Genomic DNA, 18,236 nt, shown 5'->3' with positions numbered 1-18,236 from the left:
AAAGCCTTTTTTAATTAAGGTATGTACATTGTTTTTTTTTTTTTACACAGTATGCTACTATACACTTGACTATTGTTTTAAAATCAATTGAAAGATCTTTCAGTATATATGTTTTCAATGTAACAAAATAACTTTGATGTTCTAATCTTTGTAATACATATATTAAGTATTCCATGAAAAAAGAACCATATAGTAAAATAAACTGTAAAATGTTAATGTTTACAGTTATTTAATATTAATGATATAATAACTTTAAAGGAACTTTCCAACTGAGATTAAATTCCCCTCATTTTGGTTTTAAGATTAGTGGCATTAGTAGCCTTAAACTTCACAAGAATTTCCCCTGCCTACAAATCTGAAACATTCAATAAACATTTAAGGAAAAAATATCAATTAAGGAAAAGCAGCTTACAATAACTTTCATACAAAAATATGTCCTGGTTATTACCATGATGTTAGAATTCAATGTTTAGCTCTCTTACCTGTAGGCAAATCGAAGATTGGGAAACCTGGCCAAGAGAGCTTCATATGTTTCTTTCAATCTACTGATATCACGAGATAGCTGCCTGTGCCTTTCCAGAAGGCATTCCTCCTTGTTTTCTGAACAATAAGTCATAAGTAAATTGAAACCAAGTTTTAAAAACTCAAATATTCTACTGCTTTAAGGAAAATATTAGTAACCTCTATTTCCAAAGCATTTCTAAAAGCAAAATACAAACTTCTGGTAAGTATTATTAATAAAAGCATGCTTGACATTCAAATTTCTATCAAGTGTCAAGTAGACATATTTCCAACACATAACACCATTTTCATGCCAAGAAACAACATATGAATTGGATACCTACTAACGTAGAAATATATAAATAACATTTTTGAGTTTTCAAGTGGCACTTCAGAGTGACTGAAGCAGGAAATTCTCAGTATTGAGCTTTCAAAAATTCAAAGGGTTAATTTATACTTATTTTTTGTGACTATATTTATAAATAATTCCTATACTAATACCCATTAATATTAATGGGATAAAATATTTCCTACTTGCTATTTCCTTTATTTAAGGAAGTTTCTATCAATAATCACTACTTCCTAATGATTTAACATCTTTAAAGGCCAACCTTCATAATTTAGCTTTTTCATTTCAGCTTCAAGTTTTTCTCTAAGTTTCTTCACAGCTTCTAAAGCTTCTTTATCCTTCCTATAGCCCCCATCCATCTTCTTAATTTCTGTTTGTTTAGTCTTTAATTCTTGCTGGGCATGTTTCAACTTCATCTGAGCCTATAACAGAAAAATGTAACAGACTATATGAGGCAGACACTGCTAGTGATAAAATGGCCACAGATTCAGACTGCTTTAAGAGACATCAGCCTTGAAAATGTAACTGTTTGGTCACTTGGATCAATATCTCAATAGATCAATCATTTCCCAATGTTTTCACCTCAAAACACTACTCAGAATATAAATGAATAAAAGCTCCAATCGTTAAATAATTTGCAATTTAAGTCCATATTTTTAATATTTATAAAACTGACATCAATGAGCTCAAAAATTATATCAAAGAATAACTGTCATTAGCTGGTTAAATTAAAAACAAAATAGAAAGCTATTTCTATCACTTTCTTCCCTCCTTTTCCACTTAGATATGCATTTATGTATATTTGTGTTGTATAATTAACTGTACAACTGTATTGAACAATGAGAAATAAAATTATACAGGAAAAGGAAGCTAAACTGACAGAAAAATTTAAAAGCTGTAAGTCTGATACTTAAATGCTAGTTTATATAATTGAGCACTATTCCTTAAAACCATGAACTAGTATTCTAAGATCTAAATGAATGTATACTTCCTTTAAAACTGAATGGTGGACTTTTCCCAATATAAAATAAGTTAAAAAAAACTGACCATCACCTTTTTTGTGACCATAATCTTCGAATGAAAAAGTTGCAAATATATAATAGAAAACATTGAATGGGATTAATACACACACATCTGTGTGTATTTTTAAAGATGAGTCCTCCATTAAAAAATAAAAGAATGTGCGTGTGTATATATACATTTTTTCTTTCTGCCATCAAAACTCCTGCGTTCATAGGACTTCTAAGCTGCACAACTATCTAAACAAATACGAAAACAATTTTATAGATCGAAAAGCCATTGAAGATTATGAAATCAGAGTAGGGAAACCAAAGACTGGAATGGGGGTAAATGGGAGGTAGAGATACTTCCAAGGAGGATACTACAAAGTTTCAGAAACAAAGTTTTAAAGAACTAAGTGTGGTGGACATAGAAATGAAGACATTTTTGTTTTCCTGTTAAAGCTTAAAACTTCAATTTTATGATGTCAATAAAATAGCAAAAAGATGAAAACAAACTAACCTCAAATATTCCATACAATGCTGAAAGCAGAACAGAGCATTTATGGCACTTATAATTTCAATTAATCTACAAAGGTATTTTACGTTTTATAGCATCTTAAACTAACATTGTCAACAGTTAGCAATGAACATATTTGAATTTCATTGTTTTAGGTGCTAAAGAGTGACAGAATATACTAAACAATAAACAAGTTCCTTGATATTGATCTGATTATTTTCAACATTTTATAACAACTGCCAAAGCATAATGTCAAGGAGCTTCTCAAAAAAAAATGACAATAAAAAAGTGAATAAAAACTGCAATCACATAGTGCTTACTGTCTATATTTACCTGTTTGGCTTCTGTCTGAACTTTACTTATGTCATTTTTACAGGCCATCATTTGACCAGCAAGAGTTGCTTCTGCTCCATCTTCATTACTGGACAGGCCAGCGGAAACAGCATTGAAGTGCTGCTGTGCAGCAGCCAAAGCTTCAGCATCTTTATTACTTGCTCCTTGAAGGGCACTCAGCCCATCTGTCATCTTTTTAACCTCTTTTTCCTTTGCTGCTAAAGTTTTAGAATCCTTTAGGAAGAGTTTCAGATTGGAAAGTATTATATTTTCGAAAACCATCCATTTTCTTAAACACATATACCTTTATGTCATCAAATTTCACAGCAATTTGAAGTGAACATGGTACTTTAACCATCATAACTTTATACTTTATTCCCATTTTGAAATTCAGCCTTTCTCACTTTTTAGGATAAATGTACCTCTTATCCTAATAATACTTTCATTCCATATGTTATAGTCAAATCTGGGAGACAGTGAACTAAAACATCATTGCAAATTTAAATAAACCACTTGAAAAAACTAAAAATCAAGTTCTAAACCTATAAAATTGAAATAATAACCACCCTACCCAAAGCTTAAAAGTAGAGATTTTAGGATTAAGAGCATGTATATGAAAATATAAGCTATTAAAGGCCATAAATTTAAGTGTTAAATAATTATGGGAACAGCATTACTAACACTTAACACCTTTTAAGTTCTAGTAACCAGGTATCTAATGCTATGTAAGATACCAGCACTGAAAGAACAAAAAAAAAAATCTAGTCATATTTACATGAAAGTGACCAGAAATTTTGGCTTACTTAATTCATGATTCACTGGATATTTATTAGATATGTACCAGGCATTATTCTAGACATTAAAGACACAGGGTCCTCAGGGAGCCTACATTTCTAAGGTGGAAGACATAGTAAACAAATAACTAAAGCAAGGTAAAGGGACAAGAAATGATGGGACTACTGTTTTAAGAATGATGAGGGAAGGCCTTTTGTGATGATATTTTGAGCAGAAACCTAAATGAATCAAAAGGTGTGATCACGCTAATACTAGGGGGACAGCATACTTGGCAAGCTCTGAGGAATATGCTTGGGTGTTAGAGGAACTGTGGTTGGAGCCCAGTGAGCAAGTAAAAGCAAGGTAACTATTAAGGACACTACTGAGTATCCCTCCTGGGACGTGATGGCTTCAACCAGGTTAGCAGTGAAGGAGGTGTGAAAAGTGGCTGTATTCTGGATATACTTTTAGAGTCAACAGAATTTGTTGATGAATTAGATACCATAGAGTTTGAGGGAAAAGGGAAAATTCAGGAGGACTCCAGGTTCTGGAGTGAACAGCTAGGTTAATAGTGGTATCATTTACTTACATGAGGAAAATTCAGTAACTCAGGCAGGTTTGGGTAGGTATGGAAAATTTAAGAGTTCTATTTTGGTTATGTTAAGTTTTAGACTTCTAAAGTCATCCATATAAAAATGTCAATTAAATAGCTTGACAAATGAGTCCTTCAAAGAAGGAGTCAAGGCTAATTATTGATTTGAAAGGCATCAATATATAGACGGTATTTAGGGCTATAGGGCTGGATGGGATCACCTAAGAAATGAGTGTATATAAAAGAAGTCTGAGCACTAGCCCTAGGGCATGCCAGCATATGTATTTTGATTTGTATTTCCAACCTGGATTCAAGGTACATATATTCAACTATCAAACCAACATCTCTACTTAGATGTCTAACTGGCTCCTCAAGCCTATTATCCTCCACTCAGTAAATGGTAACCATATTTCAAACTGTCAAAGACAAATCTCTGGAGTTATCCTTCAATCCTTTTTCACAGTCAAAAACCAATCTGCTGGCACTACTTACAACAGCCAAGACACGAAAACAACTTAAATGTCCATGGACAGAGGAATGGATAAAGAAGATGTAGTGTGTATGTACACACACACACACACACCCCACACACACAATGCAATATTACTCAGCCATTAAAAAGAATGAAATAATGCCATTTGCAGCAACATGGGTGGACCTAGAGATTATCATACTGAGCAAAGTAAGTCAGAAAGAGAAAGACAAATACCATATGATATCATTTATACGTGGAATCTGAAACATGACACAAATGAACGTATCTACAAAACAGGAAGACTCACAGACATAGAGAACAGACTTGTTGCCAAGGGGGAGGTGGGTGGGGAAGAGATGGGTTGGGAGTTTGGGATTAGCAGATGAAAACTATTATATATAGGATGGATAAACAACAAGGCCCTACCGTATGGCACAAGGAACTATATTCAATATCCTGTGATAAACCATAATGGGAAAGAATATGAAAAAGTATATACATATAGCTGAGTCACTTTGCTGTATAGCAGAAATTAACACAACATTGTAAATCAACTATACTTCAATTAAAAAAAAAATCTACTGGGTCTGTCTGCTGGACCTATCCTTAAAATACACATAAATTCCCACAACTTCTCTAGTATCCCAACTTCTATTGCATTTATCCAAGGGCTATCACCTGGACACCTACTACCTGGATTCCCTGCTTCTTCCATTTATCTTTAGTTTATCCTCAAAACAGCAATAGTCCTATTAAAAAAACGTCATGCTTCTGCTCAGCCAACTCCAGCAGCTTCCCATGCCACTCGGAATAAAGGTCAAAGTCCTTCACATGTTTTGCAAAATCACATGTGATCCTACACCCCATTACCTTTTTGCATTTCTACTACTTAATGACAGCCAGCTACACTTATTTCTTTACTTTTCCAGTACCTTAGGCACTTGGGGCAATTGCTGTTCTTTTGCCTGGAACATCTTTCCCCACAGCCTCCCAATTTATCTACATTGTTCTCTGACCTCCTTCAGGTCTTTAATGAAATACAGCCCTTCCAATGAGACCTTCGATGGCTACCCAATTTAAAATCCCAAACTACACCAGCCTCCCCTATACTACAACCCTCTCCACTGCTTTATTTTCTCTCCACATCAGTTATCACTATATAACATATGATATTTTTCACTTATTTATCTTCTTTATCATCATTTCCCTCACTGGAACAAAGACCTACAAGGTATTTTGTCCATTGCTACATCCTACCCCAAACAATTACCCTTGATCCATAGCAGACACTCAATAAATATTAACAGAATGGATAAATGTATACTACTAGAATTAAATTACATTTCTCATTTGCTTACCTCTACCATATTTTTTTCCAGCTCTTTGCGTTTGTTCTCTTCACTTGCCAGATTTTTCTTCTTGAAATCAAAGGCACTTTGAGATTTAGTATTAACTCGCTGAGCTTCTGCAAGAGCATCTTCTAAAGATCGGAGTATACCTCCAATTTCCTATAATCAAATGCACCCAATTCAATCAATGTACTGAAAAATTTGTTCATGGTGTCCTTTTCTTGTATAATTTCTACATAAATTATTGACTTTTTATAAGCTATTTCATTATTATACTTTAAGATTAAGAAATCGATACAGAAGACAATGCCCAGTAAATCCTAAATAGTTATTGTATAATATATAATTTAATATTTTTTTCAGAGTGTATATTCTATTCTTACATATATGCCTGACCTTATCTTTTCTTTTTTCCAACTCTTCTATTTCATGACTAAGTGCTTTTATTTTTTTATCATTTTCAGACAATTCTTCTTGAAGCTTCACAATTTTATCCTGCATTTCTTTTAACTCCTCAGCTGAGCGTTCTTTGGTATCTTCAGCCAACAAAAACTGATAAGCAATATATAAACGACTCAAATGTTCTATTTCTCTCATAAGCTTTTGGTACTCCAAGTAGGAAGATCTTTCCTGAAAGAGAAATCACCAGTAAAGTATAACTCAAAACTCATATTTTTAAACAAATTTGGAAAGAATCAAAATACAGCAACATCTATAAAATTTCCCTTACATGATATAATGGATTTTGTCTTAAACTGAGTGATCATGGATTATAAATTTTAGGAAGATTTAAATAACATTACAACTATGGTTAGATAGCATAATACCATCTCTAGTGAATCCTTTGTGGTTATTTCTTCTCAAATATAATCAGGCAGTTGGGATTAACAAAGAAATGCAGACATAAGATTCACAGACTGGCAGTAATAAGAAGTCTATATAAATACAACCTACACAACCATGAATGATGCACTATTAAATGTATTTTGTAGTAGTATTACCATGATGCCCACCCAACAGTCATTCATGTAACTATTTATAAGTATTTGCTCACACATTACTAAACTTGATTCCCATTAGGACCTACTGGGACAAAGTAACAAAATAACAAAAAGTTCCTAGTTTGAAGAAACAAATTCAGGGTGATTAAATGACCACTCTATATTATTAGATTTAGAAAGAACTTGTCAAAATCAAACATGACATCTAGGTTTAAACTCATGATCTAGTGTTTTCTACTAAATCATACATACAAAAGCCAGAACCTTCAAGATCACAATTTTTCAGTTTTTCCAATAATGTCTATGCTACTATATGGATTCAGAAGAGAGCTTGAGAAATATCAAACTTTAATGAACATTTAATAAATTCCTAAATACATAATTTAAAACCAATGTGCTATAAACACATTCTTTCACTGAAACATTAATTACAATGTCAGAAGCTGCAAAGATTATAGAGAAAACAGTCATCTGTTTCAATACCTTTAATTTACCAACTGCCTTGACAGCAGCAATTATAATGACAGCCCCCTCTTATCGGAGAAGTTATTCACTCTACCAAGAAAAGTCACTGAGAGGGCCATATCTTTATGAAATATTATTCCATTCAATTCTAAGTGTACAGGAAAATTTAGACTTACTTCTCTTCAACAAAGAATTAAAATCTGGCATATTTTCTGAGATTAAGACAGGCAATCTATTTACAAAACCATTATGACTTAATAGATATGAAGTACATTGTCCTCTACAAGCAGAAGGCTGAGTATGGACTATCAACTCTAACGCCTTATCTCATCCGCCAGAATAATTCCTGAGAAGTGGTACACATTTCATCCCCATGTGTATGATCGTGGATACATCACCGATTTTGAGAGACATTCTAGCTGGCTGTCCTCACATATATAGTACATACCTCTTTTAATTTCTGAATGGTTGGAGTAATTTCTTCTTCAAGTATCTGGAAAATAAAGGAAGATCATATTTTTCAGTATGTGAAGTACCATTAAAGAAATTTAAAAGGGAGAAGTAGGATGTAAGACTAAGGAAAACTGAACTAAGGCTAGGTGGGGGTGGGGGCGGCAGTAAAATTTCCCTTTTTACAGCAGGGAAACTCTAAATGCAACAGTACTCTCTTCTCTCAAAATATTTTATATAAATTTAATTACCGTCTTAATTTCTTTCAGCTTAGCCTCCTTTTTTTCTATAGTCTTCTGGGCAGCTATCTTTTTGTATTCATACATTCTGGTTCCAGCTGCTTCTTCTATCATGGACAAAATCTGGAAAGACGATTGTATTAATGTTTTCAGAATCCAAGACAATGAGTCTCATTGGAATTTACATTAAGGATATTATTTAATGCCTTAACCTAAGTATCTTAACAAAATTATGGATCATAAAAGTTAAGTACATAAAATTGTACATATTAGCTAATAACCCTAACATTCAAGAAACATTTCTGACCTTCACGCCAATTCTAAAATCAAACTTTATGCCACACTGAGGTTCCAGAGTACATCTCCTTTAAAACTGAAGCCAATAATTCCTTCCTCCTCTTTTCCTTCAAATAGGAGTCTTAGAAAAAGTAAAGGCTAGCAACATTCAGTTTTCATTTTAGAAATTTCTACTTAAAATTGTTCCAAGTGAGACTTCAGCCATTTTGTTCCTACGAGGATGAAGCATGGCCTAACATCTGCATTCCAACTGTGGCACATGCTTTAAGAACTTGGGAAAGTAACTTAATTTTCTCTGTGCCTCTGTTTCTTCTTCTGCAGAGTACTGATAATACCTCACAACATTGCTGAGAAGTAAACATGAAGTAAAATAATTCATGAGAAGTACTCTGAAAAAGGCAAATATTAATTACAATTTTGTAAGGACAATTTTGCTAGCACTCCTTTTTCAGAAGCTTCTAGTCACCATCAACCCCTATCTCAAGAGGATTATTTCTCTGAAAACCATTTTGATTTCTATGTATTTGACAGGTTTTGAATTAGAAGTTTTCCCTTAAGATGTTATCTAAAGAAAATAAGCATGACCTATGGTCAAACCAGACTAGTATTATCAAATATCAGTCATCTTCTTAGTTCTTCTCCATAGAAAAAAAATACCAAAAGAGCTTTTGCTCTTATACAAAACATTCATTCCTTCATACCAACTCTTCTCAAGGGGGCTCTAAGAGAAAATTAAGTCTTAATGTCCTAAGCAATCCATTGTATGTAATGAATTAATTTCACTCAAATCTTTTTCTATAGGCTGACATGGAACACCAGTTGAGAAAGGCTACTTTATAGAGGCAAAATTTCTTTTAATACCGTATCGGGAACATAAAACTCCTAGACAGCAGTCTTGGCAATCATTTTTTTTTGGATTTGACACCAAAAGCAAAGGCACTAAAACCAAAAGTAAACAAGCGGGACTACATCAAACTAAAAAGCTTCTGCACAGCAGAGGAAATCATCAATAAAATGAAAAGGCAACCTACTGAATGGGAGAAAATATTTGTAAATCATATATATAAGCGGTTAATAACCAAATACACAAAGAACTCATATAACTCAATAGAAAAAAATCAAATAAAAAAATGTGCAGAGGGTATGAATAGATATCTTTCCACGGAAGACATACAAATGGGCAGCAAGTACATGAAAAGATGGTCAACATCACTGATCATCAGGCAAATGTAAATCCAAACCACAATGAGATATCACCTGTTAGAATGGCTATTATCAAAACGACAAGAAATAACAAGTGCTGGTGAGGACGTGGAGAAAAGGGAATTCTTGTGCACTGTTTGTGGGACTGTAAATTGGTGCAGCCACTATGAGAAACAGCATGAAAGCTCCTCAAAAAATTAAAACTAGAACTACCATATCCAACAACTCCACTTCTGGACATTTATCTCAAAGAACCAAACACACGAATTTGAAAAGTCATCTGCACTCCCATGTTCACTGCAACATTAGTTACAATAGTCAAGACATGGAAACAACCTAAGTGTCCACTGATGGATGAATGGATAAAGAATATGTGAGGGCTTTCCTGGTGGCGCAGTGGTTGAGAGTCCGCCTGCTGATGCAGGGGACACGGGTTCATGCCCCGGTCCGGGAAGATCCCACATGCCGCGGAGCAGCTGGGCCCGTGAGCCATGGCCGCTGAGCCTGCGCATCTGGAGCCTGTGCTCCGCAACGGGAGAGGCCACAACACTGAGAGGCCTGCGTACCGCAAAAAAAAAAAAAAAAAAAAAGAATATGTGATATTTATCTATATAAATAAATTAAATAGAGTATTATTTAGCCATACAAAAAGGAAATCCTGCCATTTGTGACAGCATGGATAGGACCTCAAGGGCATTATGCTAAGTAAATTAAGTCAGACACAGAAAGACAAAAACAGTATAATCTCACTTATATGTAAACTCTAAAAAAAAAAAAAGTGAACTCATAGATACAGAGAACAGATTGGCGGTTGCCAGAGGTGGGGAAAGGGTGGTGGGCAAAATGAGTACAGGTAGCCAAAGGTACAAACTATAAGTCCTGAGGATGTAATGTATGGCATGGTGACTACAGTTAGTAATACTGTACTGCATATTTGACAGAATAAATCTTAAAAGTTCTCATCTTAAAAAAAAATTTTACCTGTGTGGTGACAAATGTTGAGTAGACCTACTGTGATCATTTTGTGATATATACATATATTAAATATATGTATATATATAGAATCATTATGTTGTACACCTGAAACTACTTTATGAATTATATCTCAATTAAAAAAATAATTTTTAAAAAATTTTGCTTAACAAGGTCCTAAGGCTTTTCTTTTACTTCTTTTAAGAATTCTCATTTAATCCTCAGAACAGACCCTGAGGTAAGGATTATTGGCTCCAATTTATGGATGAGGAAAGTAAGGCTCAGAAGGTTTATGTTACATAACTAAAAAAAAAAATGGGGCACAGTATTAAATATTAAAAAACAAAACTATTTTCTCTACTAATCATTCTTAAATGTTTCCAAAAATTTTAATAATGGAAAAAATTATGTTAAAAAAATTGATTACCTAGAAGATTAAGACAATATCTATAATTACTATTTTTTTACTGTCCTTAAAGAGTACTCTTACCTCTGGAGGTTTCATATTCAACACTTTGGTAATTCGGCCCTGAAAATAAAATTGGCAAACTTACTATGATAATAACAAAATACAGAAAGAATAACCTAAAGACATACATGTTTATCTGCACTGAAGCTGTTGTATCCTAATACACCAATCTTTTGGGAGTTATTTCTTCCACCTACATGAAAAGATGTTTCTTTTATTAGATTTGAGACCAAAGGTAGCTTATAACTCTAGAATTTTGTTACCCACTTTCTCACAAGTGATACAAATTACATAAGTTATTAAATGATACAAAGTTAACTCGACCATATTTCCAAGACAGTTAATATTAATGATGTAGAAGTCTCCAATTCTAAGACAGGTTAAGTATATAAATTAATGTTAGCATAATTATTGAACATTTCTTGATTTTTTGGAACAATGGCCCTCCAAGATAAGTCAAAGAAAATTACTTCCAGACATTCTTCAAAATTCAAATGTATACAATATACTAGAACACGTAAGTACAAAAAACTAACCCACATTTCTTAACAGATGCCCAAACAGCAGGCTAATAGTAAAATAAAAAATGAAAAATCCAAACAGAAGCACTTCTCTTATAAGTTAAAAAATAAAAGATGTCAAGACTATTATGAAAGAGATATAAAGACCACAAACGAAATACCTGCATGATGAGAAAGTGAGGGTTGTTAACATTAAGGCCAACAGAACAAAAGAGATCCTGTACTCTGGTATTGTTTGCATTTACTCCATTGATTAAATATTTATTTCTGCCACCAATAACCACCTAAAAAGGAAAGAATTTTAAAAGATATAAATGAACACACACATCTTGAGCTATGATGATAAATTCCCAAATACATTATTTTTCATGTTTGTTCTGTCCAACTAATGGTAAACAAAATCAATATAGGGTAAATAATAAAGAAAGTGTGACATGGTCAAAAAAGAATATGAGACTGAGTCAGGATAACTGGCTTCTAATCCAGGGACTTTTACTAACTAGTTATGTAACCAAGCACAAGCCTCCTAACCTCCCCTGCAGTGGATTAGGTCTCTAAGGGCCCTTCTAGCTTCATGTTTCCAAGTATGTGTAGATTGTAGTTTCTATCCCTGATCACCCTCTTTCTACAATTTTCCATACTCAGAGGTTAACCCCTCTTCCTCCCTTTTGATTTCCAAAGGAAAAGAAGTCAGATACTGAAAATGAAAGGCAAATAGTTTAATATCAATCCTTGTCAAGATGCTAAAAGGGATTAGTAAAAGACATGACTGGAAAATACTTGAAAGAAAAAGAGTAACCATGGAACTTTGGCATGGGTTTAATAGGAACAACTTATACGAGATACCAGCTTATTCACACTCTACTACAGCACTTGCATTATCATTTTTTGGGTATGATTGTCTCACCCATATTTTGAGGTCCTTAAAGACAAGGTATGTTTCTCATTCTTTCTATCTGTATTTCCCAGTGCATTCAACAATGCCCAGCACACATTAAGCACTTAATAAATATTAAATAAATATTAATTCACTCCTTTTCCCTGACAGGATTACGAGGGTGGTAGATTATTTATTAATATATTTGAACAACAGTCCTAATATACCCATAAGTAATTTGAGACACTCTTTATAACGAAATTATGGTGAAGATACAGGCATATGGATTGCATGAGGACAGGAATTTTGGGTAGATTAGTAGCAGACTTACTTAAAATCCTTAAAGGGTTATTATTTTATAGATGCTTAATGACAGAGAACAGGATTCTGTCCCAATCTAGTCAATCCCCCCCCTTTTTTTCACCAGAGGCTTTCATTAAAAGAGAGGGAAATCTAAGTTACATAATGCTAAGTTGGAGAGTAAATGCGAATTAACAGAATTTTTTAAAATAAAACTTTGACAAACTGAAAACAGTCTGACTATAATAAAAAAGATTTTAAGGGACAGATGTAAGGTCCTCCCTTGGTTTCAAAAACCTGATTAGATACAGAACTGGCAGTATGTGGCTAAGTAATAACACACATGAACAATACAGAATGATTTTTAGTAAATCAGATATGAATTCACAATGTATCATGAACTCTCCAACATCATATTGAGAAAAATAGAAGTAGAGTACTTAAAATAAAAGAAGCAACAACTCTGCTTAATCCTGTCGTAGCTAGACCAATTCTGGTATATGCAATTTGAGGTGCCAAGCATTAAAAAAAAAAAAAAAAAAAAAAGATATAAAAAACTGGAGCAAATTTGTATTCAATGTGATGAGACAACTGAAAGACCTATAAACAACTAAATATCAATTGAAAGACCTAGAGATTTAGCTTAGGAAACAGGCTTACAGAACACTTAAATATTGAAATACGGAATAAATTAGATTTACTCTTGATGCTCTCAAGAAAACGAGGATTAATGTGTAAAACTTGAAGACAGCACTTTAGCTCAATATATAGGAATAACTTTCTAATTAGACCTTTCCAAAAACAGAATGGGTTACCTCAAACACAGAAAGATCCCAAGAGCTACAGGTGTTCCAGCACAGAGAGAGAAGACTCAAGTGTGGTTCAAGATTTAAGCATGGTTGAGTGCTTGGACTGATGGATTTCAGATCCCTTTCAATCCTCTTGGTACATGGCGGAATTTGCATGATCAAAATTTAACATAAGGAAGATATTCTTAAGGAATCTAGTCAGTATTTAATCCATCAATTTTGCTCATAAACTTTCTCTCTCCAGTAGTCACATTGCCAAAACGCACATCAGACCTGCAAGTTTCTAGGTAACCAACTATTTAGTATCCACTCACCTGCCTTGTTACTGTAATTTCATCATGAACCTCAAATCCTAAAGGACTCTGCTTTTTGTCAGAATTATCAAAGGTGATTGACACGGAGGCTTTGGTAATACCAGCCTGCCCATTTTTGTAAACTAAATCTTGTAAATTAGAAGCCCGAACCTAAAATAAAGGAAAAGTTTCAGTTACAAAACCCCATACTACGCAAAATAGCACAAAAAAATGTGCTTCTTGCTGTTGGAAAATCACCCAAGTAGTATCCGTTAAGCAGCCAAGGATAGGCAGTGGCATTCATAAGCAAGAAGAGCAAAGAAAATGGGTAACAACCTGAAATGGGCACCTTTCTCTATAGGACTTTTTCAACCCTGAACAGAACTGTTTTCTACTCATTTCTTAACAAAAGTTCATTTGAAAGATTAAGAAAAGACAGTGTCTAAGAATTTCACTATTCATCCAATCCCATTAGAAGGTCCTGAAAAGACATTATAATGGGGGGGGGGCAGGGATGGGGTGAGGGTACAACTCTGAAATGAGAATGCCTGAGTTTCAGTGTTGCTCCAAACATCTTAAGAAGATGAACCTTAGGCAACTCCTCTAAGTTTCTATTTTCTCACCTAAATATGGAGTAATAATACCGACCTTTAAAGGACTGCGGTGAGGTATAAGATATTTCACATAAAAATGCAAATGAAGAGGATACTGGCAATAGTCTCCAAGTGCAATGAGGATTCCCTCGAGGCTCCTCAAACTTAAATTCACATAAATGAGAAAGTTTACACTTTACCTGAGACAGGTTGGAGATGCCCAGCAAAAAGCAGATGGAGTCCAATATGTTGGATTTCCCACTACCATTTAAACCAGTGATAGCATTGAAGAGGGGGTCAAAACCATTGACTTCAGTCCTCTGAGCATAGGACTTGAATCCCTCAAGAATGATTGACTTAATGTGCATTTTCACTACTGACTCCGACAGGCAAACCTCTGCTAGAAATCAAGCAAGCCACAAAGCAGTTCTGTACAAAACAAATAACAACACGTAAGTGGAATGTAAAACTGGAACCATAATAAATGTAGAAGACTGAAACATAAGAACGACAGCTCTATAGAAATAAAACTGCCAAGCTACTTCCTCTGATGCAAAGGTATCTTTCTTTAACTTAAAGATATACAGGTGTTAGTCTCTAGTTAGAACTTAATTAAACCATTAAGTCAACCTGGAAGCCAACCACTTACTTCTCCAGGTTTATCTTCCACCGTTATCATACTCTAGGTAACGTAGGCTGATTATTTCACACCGCATCCCCTTTGCCCATAATGCCCTTCTCCCGGATACTGGCATGGCTCACTCTCCATTCCAACACTCACGTTTTTGCTCAAACGTCACCTAACTGGGGTCCTTCCTGACTTCCCTATATAAAAGAGCACCTCTACCCACCCCCTCGTTCTGCTTCCTTTTTCCTTCATTGCACTTAAAGCTGACACTAAACAGTACTTATTTACTCCTCTATCTAACCTATCACAATGTAATCTCCGTAGCATCTTCGCCTATGTCCACCGCTGTATGCCGGAATAGTCCTTGACTCGAGGGCGCGGGATGGGGGCGAGGGAGGGTTCGTAAATATTTATTAAATAGATAAATCCCACATAGAGAGATGAAGCTTTTTGCTTTCCCTCAGGCTCTTTCCTCGCCTCACCAGGCCTTTCTGTCAACACTTCCTCGCCCTACTTCAATGGCAGGAACTAGCCATTCTGCCAGGAACCCCTTAGAACTAACTTCAGTCTGAGGTCCCTTGCTCCTCGACTCCCCAGCCCCCGACGCCCATCTCCGGCCAGGAATGCCAGGCTAGGCCCAACCGGCCGCGCGCACGCACCTGCCTCACCGCTGCGTCAGGCCGCCTGGGCTTGCGGCGCCACCAAAGCTCTTCCTAGTCACTAGGACGGAGAGTGGGCCAGCCTTGCCCGGCTTCGGGCGCTAAGAAGCGAACTCCACCATAGCTGCTACAACACTCAGCCCGCGCTCAGCAGCGGAGAGGAACTATTTATGCTTTGAATTTAGGCGCGAGCAAAGGACCCCACCTCCTCTGCCTATTTCATTGGCTGGTGCCTCAGAGATGCCTGACTTCCATTTTTCTCTTCCATCAAACAACCAAAGTGACAGGGAGATAGAAAAGAAGGTCGCGACGGTGCCGGCTCCGGGAAAGCGACGGCTTGGGCCTGAGGACTAAAGGAGCTGGTGGCATACTTTGAGCTCGGCGTCCGGCACACCTCGGACAGCCCCGCACCTCCGCCTCGGGGCCTCGCGCTCGCCGGCCCCGCCCCGCCTCAGGCCCCGTTGTGCGGCCGCCGCGTTCGGAAAGCCCCGCCTTCCCGCGGGCCTGGGGGGACTCGCAGGTGCAGGCCGATGTGTGGTCTGAGAGCAGCGGAGGCAGGGTGGCTTCCTACCGGTCTCCTCGCTCTGCTTCAGAAGCCCCGGAATCTCCCCGTGCTGGCGCAGATTCGTCAAAAATGGAAGCTGCCCCTTGTTGGGACTGGGGCAGCGCCGACCGAACTTGTGAGGACTGTGGGTCGCGGTCTGGCTCCACCCCTCGCCGGCTACGAAGCCTGACGGGCCTTTTCATCTCGGGTTTAGTGGCCGGAAGGGACGATAGGCGCGCAGCCAGAGCTATGCAGCGCCCAGGGGAGAAATTGAGTGGGGCCGATAGTAGGTGCTGGACGAATAGGAGTTCCCCTCCTTTCACTGAAAAGCTGTAGAATGATAAGCAATGGCAGAACTAACATTTCAGAGAATTTTAGGGGGAACACCTTGTAACAGCTGATATTTATTGCGTTTCGTGTGCCAGGCTGCGTTCCAAGGGCTTTTTAAAATCCTCGTAGCAACCCTATGAAATCCGTGATATTGCTCTCATTTTACAAATGAGCAAACTGAGTCACAGGTTAAGCAACTTATTCCAAGTAGTAAGCGGAGCAGCGGAGATTTGTTCCCACGCAATCTTGCTCCAGAGCACGTACTCTTAATTACTTCTCTTCGTATATAGACTCCAGTACTAGTAATAACAGATCCTATTATCAGTGTGTACTTTTCTTTTTTTTTAAAAAAAAAAGGCCAGTTTACTCACAGTTAAGGATATTGATACTAATGAGTTAGGAAGGGCTTGGCTTCATAGTGCCCTATGGTGCTGTCTATTCCTAGGTGATGTATAAAAAGATGGTGCAGCCAGTATGCTGTTTTAGGTTGTATATTTAAAGTTGTTTTCTTCTCCCCGGGTTGGCTTTGCAATATTCAACACCAGTCGAACTACCAAGAATTACCAAGAATGAGGCAGTGTTTTGAAGTTCTTTCTCTACCTAAGAGAATAAGTTTTATGAAGCTTTTTGTTTGTATAAGAAAGAATTCATTTGTTTACTCTCATCCCACCCACTTATATAAGTCAGTCGTTACAGGCCTAACATCATTTAGTCAAGCAGTTATCTCTGTGTACTGTGATTCCTTCATCTACACTCCACAGATCTTCACTTGTATTGATTCTATTCAGTCTTAATATACATTTCTTTTCAACTCTGTCCTCTTCATCACTGTGAATAAAGAATTTTAATTTGCCAACAAACCCTAATGTGGATTTTACCAAGTTGTGAGATAAACAGTTCTTTGGGGTGAAAGTGTAAGTGTTAAGACAGACATTATTAGCCTTTGCACTATTTTAATAAGTTAATAACTAGCTGATATTATTTAAGTCAAGTGGATAAAAATACATGCAAATACGCTTGCTGGATAAGAACTTCTGGGTAGTTATAAAAACAAACATCTAACTACTACCAAAAGTAATTATTAAAATGAAAATTCCTTATAAAAGGAGAGATCTAGAGCAACTTTAGTCTTAGAACACGTCAGAAGCACGAAGGAATTTCCGTTAGTACAGGTGAACTTGAGGAAATCACTAATGGCTGACTTACAACTGGCCCCTGAGATCACCACAGAGAAGTGGAGAACACCAAGGCACAAAGCTGCTAAAACCACTCTAATGTGGAGATGTTAGGGCTGGAAGTAAAGATAGACTGTAGGGTGGATATAGTATAAATAGAGCACTGTTCTTGTTTCCTCACCGTGTATCAAAAGCTTTTGAAAGCTTTAACACTGGCTGGCTAGTGTAGTCTTCGTCCTTATGTAGAAGGCAGCAGCACCAGCAAGGACACTGATAAAAGCCATAAAACAAGACCTAGGAAAAAGATTTGGTCTTCTACTCTTCCAGGGCACTGGGAGGGACCGTCTTTCCCTGGGTGCACTTTTCAAATTTTGGAGTCCTACAGTAGTTCTTCTGTGGACCTGGGTGAATCCTCTTTCCCTGGAATTTAGGACAGAAGGAAAAAACTGAAAGAACTTTACCTTCATTGCAGAAATAAGGAAAGGTTGATTCATTTTGTTGAGAGATTCATTTTTGGTTC

At 36.3% G+C, this 18,236-nt stretch overlaps 1 protein-coding gene across 4 annotated transcripts in view; it reads right to left on the bottom strand.

The window, feature by feature from the left end:
- SMC2 (structural maintenance of chromosomes 2) overlaps window positions 1–16,546 on the bottom strand; it is a 54,940-nt gene extending 38,394 nt beyond the window's left edge. Inside the window, exons 1-12 of one of the 4 annotated variants that reach the window (XM_081236399.1) lie at window positions 16,239–16,546; window positions 14,581–14,809; window positions 13,809–13,958; window positions 11,670–11,792; window positions 11,009–11,047; window positions 8,059–8,169; window positions 7,806–7,850; window positions 6,288–6,521; window positions 5,901–6,050; window positions 2,702–2,935; window positions 1,113–1,272; window positions 483–600 (exon numbers count right to left, since the gene is read on the bottom strand). In XM_081236399.1, the coding sequence (XP_081092525.1) occupies window positions 483–600; window positions 1,113–1,272; window positions 2,702–2,935; window positions 5,901–6,050; window positions 6,288–6,521; window positions 7,806–7,850; window positions 8,059–8,169; window positions 11,009–11,047; window positions 11,670–11,792; window positions 13,809–13,958; window positions 14,581–14,748 (1,532 nt within the window). In that variant the 5' untranslated portion in view covers window positions 14,749–14,809; window positions 16,239–16,546. The other 3 variants (XM_081236398.1, XM_081236397.1, XM_081236400.1) reach the window with 3 other exon arrangements.
- Window positions 16,547–18,236: the final 1,690 nt, after the last annotated feature.

Source organism: Mesoplodon bidens, assembly GCF_964165515.1.
Source record: "Mesoplodon bidens genome assembly, chromosome: 6".
NCBI classification, from domain to species: Eukaryota; Metazoa; Chordata; class Mammalia; order Artiodactyla; family Ziphiidae; genus Mesoplodon; species Mesoplodon bidens.
This window is presented reverse-complemented; position numbering and strand designations above follow the sequence as displayed.